Source organism: Punctularia strigosozonata (genome assembly GCF_000264995.1).
Source record: "Punctularia strigosozonata HHB-11173 SS5 unplaced genomic scaffold PUNSTscaffold_5, whole genome shotgun sequence".
NCBI lineage: Eukaryota > Fungi > Basidiomycota > Agaricomycetes > Corticiales > Punctulariaceae > Punctularia > Punctularia strigosozonata.
The window spans coordinates 2,215,434-2,222,453 of NW_006767437.1; the positions used below are offsets into that span (position 1 = coordinate 2,215,434).

The 7,020-nt window shown below is 54.5% G+C and overlaps 2 protein-coding genes across 2 annotated transcripts; one reads left to right on the top strand and one right to left on the bottom strand.

Annotated features, from left to right (window-relative positions):
* Positions 1-560: 560 nt before the first annotated feature.
* Positions 561-5,100, bottom strand: PUNSTDRAFT_133868 (uncharacterized protein; the record flags this gene model as incomplete). The annotated part of the gene is made up of 6 exons (XM_007383310.1): positions 561-1,696; positions 1,746-2,136; positions 2,186-2,356; positions 2,406-2,636; positions 2,692-3,461; positions 3,525-5,100. 6 exons carry the CDS (start codon positions 5,098-5,100, stop codon positions 561-563), a joined length of 4,275 nt encoding a protein of 1,424 aa, XP_007383372.1.
* A 924-nt stretch (positions 5,101-6,024) lies between these two features.
* Positions 6,025-6,737, top strand: PUNSTDRAFT_133869 (uncharacterized protein; the record flags this gene model as incomplete). The annotated part of the gene is made up of 5 exons (XM_007383311.1): positions 6,025-6,056; positions 6,109-6,406; positions 6,471-6,512; positions 6,578-6,634; positions 6,690-6,737. The coding sequence occupies 5 exons, from the start codon at positions 6,025-6,027 to the stop codon at positions 6,735-6,737; spliced, it is 477 nt and encodes a 158-aa protein (XP_007383373.1).
* Between the last annotated feature and the right edge of the window lie 283 nt (positions 6,738-7,020).

Here is a 7,020-nt window from a genome sequence, read left to right on the forward strand (position 1 = left end):
TCACGGCGGGAGTTTCATACCGCAAATCCGATCGAAACTATATTCGATTCCAAAATCCCTATAAGGCATTTAGATTTAGATAGAAATCCGCTTTATACGGAATTCGGCACTCATAATCACAGCCAGTCCGATATGGTAATCGAAACTTGAATAAAAAACCTGGTCTTGATCTGAAGTTGAAAGCCGATTTCTACTGAAATCGGCATTTTAAGAATGAATTTACATACAGGTCCGACCGATACCCAAAATATCAGTCCGATCGAAACCTAAATCGTTACTTTAAGAGTCGAATTAAGTATCGACCTACATCATACTTGAAGTTCAAACTACGTTTCTACTCAATTCACGGTGACAGTACACGGACCGAGCGAAGACCGACCGGGTACCGTGCGATCACAGGGCTCACCGTTCCTTCTAAGTCCGGTGATGGTCTGCTGTCATCGGTCGGTCATCGTCAATCTCGCCGTACAGTGGATGTCCAAAGAGCGACCGCAATAACAGGAACTACGAGGCGTGACTATGTAGTATTATACAATGGTGTATGAAAATATAGAATACAACTAACGCAAGATGCGGGCGGCATGCTCCCGAAGTACCTCGAGGAGAATGGGGCTACGTCGATCTGCATGTCCAATCTGCTTCCGCCACGCCTGATAACCACTTGGTTGACGACTTCCGGTAGTCTGTAGGTATGATTGTCGACGTTGCACGAACCAATTCTCGGCACGCTCGCTCCAGAATCCGAAGTCCAGTCCACTTGATACCCAAACAGAAGTCGGCGGCCACCAAGAGACTGTCTGGGCATTCTGCGAACTATAAAAGCCCAAGATGAACAACTCTTCATCGGTCTCCAGGCGATCGTCGACAAAGTTTCGGAGGCCATGTGACAGGGAGAAACGGACCTCAGACCAGTGAGCGAATGCTGTGGGCATCGGAGGCATTGGCTGAGGATGGACCTGCCGAACTATCCGCCAGATGAGACCACCGATGAGGGAAGCAGCACGAACGACGCGGGGATGGATTGCCAAGAAAGACCGTAGATGGTTTTCATATTGCTCGTAATCTATACGATAGAAAACGCGATGCGCCGGTAGTGTCAGCGCGACTCGTGGGCGGTCACGACGCAGTCTCCATGGGAGTGCGAATCCCGGATGGCCGATCTCTGCAGCCATGGGCGCGAAACAAGGAACACCGTGGCCAACGAGGAATGCGATGACATCCCCCTCGGTGTGTAAATGGGGATGACGGAGTATGTGAAGAGCGACCAGAGGATCCTCGATGACGATAAGGGTTGCCCAGGTCCCATGTAGTGGAAGGACCAGGTAGTACAGACGACGGTCTTGCACCGTATGTTGGATACGGAACCGTTGGCTCCCAGCGAGAGTTGCTGTGCGGGACTCCCAATGCAAAGCCCACATATTAGGGGGGGGCGAGATGAAGTACTGTCGTTCAGGGATGCAAGTGTATAACGCCGCAAGGAACTCGATGACTCTTTGGCGCTGTCGAAGAGACACGCCTGCCGTCTGCGCTTCCCTCACTGCCAGGCTGGTCGCGGAATCCGTTGATGATGGTATGACGAAGCCTGCTGCAAACACAGCCCGTTCCAAGCTGGAGATCATTGATTGCGCAGGGGGGACGATGTTGGCGGTGGTCTCCGGGTTAAGTCCGTAATGGTAGACCATGAAATGGTACCACTCTAGCTTCAACAATCAGTACCCATTCATCACACGAACGAACGAGCGCACCTGGTTCCTGAACCGCAGAAACCGCGACTGGCTCCAGAGGCTCGACATCCATAGAATCGAGGGGATCTGACGTTGAAGACCGGCGTTCATCTGCTCTGTGGACGTCCTCGATCGACGCACTGCTGGGGCCTGGCTCATCGGGTGCCTGACGAGATGACTGGAGAGACCTGGCGATGGCGAGGCGCAAGTTCCTGGCCTCCGCCTCATCTGCGATCTCCCCTTCCTCGTCCGAGGAGACATGCACGACAGTTGCAGGGTCAGGATAGAGAGATTTGCCCTTCCCTTTACCCTTCGAACCGGTGACGTGAGCGCTCATATCCTGGCCGTCCGCATTGCTGATAACCTGGCGCCCACCAGCATCGCTGTCGTAGAGTGGCTCGTGCACGAGAGTCTACACAGAACTAAGTTGAAATCGTCCAGACAACACAGTGAAGACTCACGAGAGTTTGCTTGCCCTTGCCTTTGTTCACCGGCCCGTCGGCAGCAGTATTTATATCCTGGCGATCAGCATCACTTGGAGTCTGACCGCCGCCCATATCAGTGTCGCGGTCCACATCCATGGCATGGTCACCGCTACCGGGTTCATTGACGTGGCTCTGGCTAGCGAGTGACTGCGAGGTATTAAGTCGAAGTACTCCAGAAGTTATGGTAAAAACTCACGAGAGACGTCGAGGACGGACCAGGACTCGGAGCACGGGTATATTCTCCCGTGCCCTTGTCAACTGACCCATAGATGGCAGTGATCGCGTCGTGACCATCAACATCACTTATAGCCTGACCACCGCCTGCATTGGTGTCGTGGTCCACATCCATATCATGGTTGCCACCGGGTTCGGTGACATGGTTGCGACCATGCTGAACAGCGAATGATGGCTCAAGCCCGGCAAGAGCCTGTGCGGAATGAAGGTGAGATGGGTATTTCCACACAGTCGGGAAATTTACTTACAGCAGGTTTGACGACACGAGCGTCCGGTATGACGACTGCATCCCGCAATGCACCAGTAGTCGACTCAATCGGAACGACCGACTCTATGGATGGCAGTGGAGAAGCACGTCTTGCAGGCAAAAGAGGACTGGATGATGATAGCGCAGAGGCAGGATGATATAGGGGAAGAGGCTCTTCCAAAGGATCCTCGCGAGAAAGCGAATGATAAACAGGTGGCGGTGTCGCTGACGGAGGCGGCAGGAGATCGGAAGGGATGTATCCCGGTCTCCCTTCCACGGGATCATTGAAACAGTAAAGGTCCGCGACATAGTCATCATCACATCGCGGGGGTGATGCGGGTCTCGGGTTCAGCCAGGGAGCAACGTCCCATTCGTCGAAGAGTCCGTCGTACAGTCGCGCGCTGGGATGCTCGTCGTACAAATATTGGGAGCGCATAGCCTTCGATGTTGGGAGGCGCTCGATGACTTCGCCTGGGTCCCCACCGGTCCAATGGAAGACACTCGTATGTGAACCAAGTAGATATTTCTTAGCACGTTGCTCCCGATCGTAAATTTCCGCGCGAGTTCTGTAGTCTGCATGCCTTGCAAGGTAATATTGACGGTAGCGATGCCTGCGAGCTATGAATGAATAAAACGATTCGCCTGGCTGGAATTCGGCGATTATAGGAACCACTTGATCGGGCGAGTAGTGGCTACCAGGCGGCGACGTCATAGGGATCCGATGCAGGAGGCCCCCCTCACGGAGGATTTGGTCGCGCATTTGGTCGAGTTCTGAGTCAGGAATTTGAGGAACCAATGCAGCAATCCCTTCCTCGCGTTTTTGTCATTCTACACGTTTTTCTTCAGCCTGTTCTGTGCGGAACGCGGCATCTCTCTGCTGCTTCGAGGGAATGCCCATCAGAGCCTTCTCTTTCCGCTTCTCCTTCCTCTTCTGATTTTTGGACAACCGAGGAGGCACTGACGATGGCGGCTGAGGATCTGGCGTACCCCAAACCATGCCCTGATGCCCACTGGACGAAGAAGTCGCATCCTGCATCGTCGAAGACGATGTCCCTACGCCACCGCCCGAAGAAGACGATGGACCCTGGCCCAAGTCCGATGAAGTCACATCCCTGACCGGCGCGCCCCAGCCACTACTCGAAGACGCAGGCCAGACATCACTCGAGGACGCACCCCAGCCACCACCCGAGGACGCACCCCAGCCACCACCCGAGGACGCACCCCAGCCACTAGACGCATCCCAGTCAACACTCGAGGACGCACCCCAGCCACCACCCGAGGACGCACCCCAGCCACCACCCGAGGACGCACCCCAGCCACTAGATGCATCCCAGTTAACACTCGAAGACGCACCCCAGCCCCCGCCCGAGGAAGATTCCTTCTGGATTGACGTGCCCCAGCCGGCGCCTGAGGTATCGCGCGAAGAACGCACACTTTGGGTGGAGGAAGACGCCGTACCCTGACCGCCAGTCGATGCTTGCGACGAGCCAGTGACCTGCCACGAGCTCCCAAGATTTCCATGGGACCGTGCTGACGGAGCGACGCGTATCATCTCCAGGTCCAGCCTATATGTGGGTGGAAACTGCAGAGTAACTTTCTTGAGACGCTTGAAAGGTCCGCAATATATGTAGACCGGGAAGTGAAATCCGTCGCCTCCGACGACTTGCTTCATGAGGGCGTTGAATACGTCGATATGAAATGCATCTGGATCAAGAACGATACCGACATGGTCAACGCGTTTGAGTTGGAAAACCCAAGAGTCGGAGAGAGCCGAGTAAAATTCGCTGTAACCAGCTTCATTGGAAGCAGTATACAATACGGATTTCTCCGCATGGTCCTCCTGAGTAACCCTCCGGTACAGGTAAACCAAGAAAGATGTCAAGGCAAATTGTTCGACGAAGGCGGTCCGCGTCAACCGCCACAATTGCCATGCGTCCGATGGCTTCGGGCTCCAGTGACGATATGAGGGAGTGGCGATGGTGCGGATCGAGGAAGGTAGGGGGAGCTCGTGATTGACGTAGGGATGAAGCTGCTGTTTGATGAGAGGGCGTATGCGGTGGCGAAGAGTGTTTTGAATCAGGGTTAAAAATCTTTCGTGACGCTCCATTGTTTGCCAGAACTCGATGCGGCAGCGGGAATGATTCCCGTCTTCAAGAGGCACGGACTTTTCGGTGTCCGGTTCGGCGTACATTGCCAATGTCGACCAGCCTTCGCCGCGAAGCGTCCTTGGATATGCGATGTTGACGAGTGCCGTGCCCCGAAGCCAGCCAATGAAGAACGAATTGTGATAGACCACGACTCCAGGGAGTGGTAGACCCTCGCTCGGAACATCGCTGTGGGTATGCGATACATAGACGTGCTCGTCGACCCGCCAGACACCCTTGACGCGCGATTGAGGCGCTTGAGACATCTATTTTGTGGCAAGTCAATGAAATCGTAGCCGTACTCATATATCCCAGCACATACCGTGAAAGCGTAGAGCAAGGAATGATGTAAAGCAAGCTGGAGCAAGCAAGCGTAGAGCAAGGAAGGATGTAAAACAAGCTGGAGCAAGTAATCAGTAAAATCGATCATTGCCTGAGTAGGATACGTACCGGGAGTACTGCAGACCGTGAAAGCGTAGAGCAAGGAATGATGTAAAGCAAGCTGGAGCAAGCAAGCGTAGAGCAAGGAATGATGTAAAGCAAGCTGGAGCAAGCAAGCGTAGAGCAAGGAAGGATGTAAAACAAGCTGGAGCAAGCAATCAGTAAAATCGATCATTGCCTGAGTAGGATACGTACCGGGAGTAGTGCAGTGAAGCGAAAGCCAGAATCCTAGCTAAGACAGCTCTTCGATGCCCAGAGCCGCAAAAAGTCGGTCAACACCGACTTAGGTACAGGAAATCACCACGAGCGTTGTTCGTCGCCGCCGACGAAATGGAACGTCGCCCAGCCACGAAGTCGGTCGCCACCTCCTGAGGTAAAGAAACAGCCGCGAATGTCGTTGGTCACCACCAACGACAGGCCGAGGAAAAAATATAGTGAGCGCTAACTTTGAGGTGAGTCGGTAATGGACGATGGAGAAAGACAGAGAAAGCCTCGTTGACTGGACGTTGACAGTCGATCACAGGATCACGTGACACAACGAACTCAGCGCCTTTCACCGTTCGCTATCTCCTTGTCTTCGTCTTCGTCTCCACCTGCTTATCTTGCTTGCTCGACGGCCTCAACGTTGGTGGCGACCAGCGTGACCGCTCGTGCACGACTATGATTGCGTTGGCTCGGCCCTTACTCCTTGTGCGGTGGTGACTGCACTGTGGCGTTTTCTTCTTGCACGGTGGCGACTGCGCTGGCTTATGGCTCGCTGGCCGTTGTGTTACTTTCGGCCGTAAGTTCACCGTTTCGAAGTCATGACCATTGCGAGCTTACCCATTCTGTAGGAGCGCGTTCTTCATGCCCTCCTTTGTATCTTGCGTGCACGGCCGACCGTCGATTGCGTCGCTGGTGGGCGAGGTCGGTGAGATCGAGGTGGAGCCACATGTGCCGAGGCAATGGCCCGGGCTCTCACCGGGGCTGACGCTCCCGCCGCTGCCTTCGCCCGCGATCACGGAGGGCTCGGGTGACGTGCGTGAAGGCTTGTTGGATCCGAACATCCGCGGTGGACATTATGGGGGTATGGTCAGCCCATCGGCGGTGAGCTTGGCGGATCATCGGGATTACACCCGGCCTATCGGAGCGGTGAGTGTTTGGTTTCTCTCCTTTGCGGTTCCGGCGCTCATTCATATGCGTCGGTTATCGTTAGCTCGTGAACAATGGTGGCGGCCACGCTGGCTCATTGCTCGCCGTTGATTTTGGTTGCCGTAAGTTCTTCATCTCGTCATCGTGTCTGTTGCAAACTCACCTTTGTAGGAGCGCAATCTCCATGCCCTCCTTTATACTTCCGTCAGTGTTGGCGACTTTGTCAAAGTGAGTACTTCGTTATTGCATCCATGACTGAGCTGACATTCCTCGAAGCTGTCAGTGTTACCCGCGGCGGCAATCCATGAACTCCGAGCGCTCGACGCCATGAGCATCTCGAGGATGAAACTCCAGTTCTCAGCGCAATTCAGCGGCGGAACCACTGCCGCTGAAGTCATCGATACCCATCCGTGTCTCCGTCGATTGAAATGCCCTCGAAGTGATCCACCAACCACTCCGCAGTATCTTCGGCCCTCAACGCCGTCAGGCTCACAATCGCCAATCTCCAGCCCTTTCGACACCGTCAGCGACGTCTCACCGTTCGAAGTCATGTCGCCACATTACGCTCGTCCAATTATGCGAGTCCGTACAGCTGCGCAATGCGTCTTCCGTAC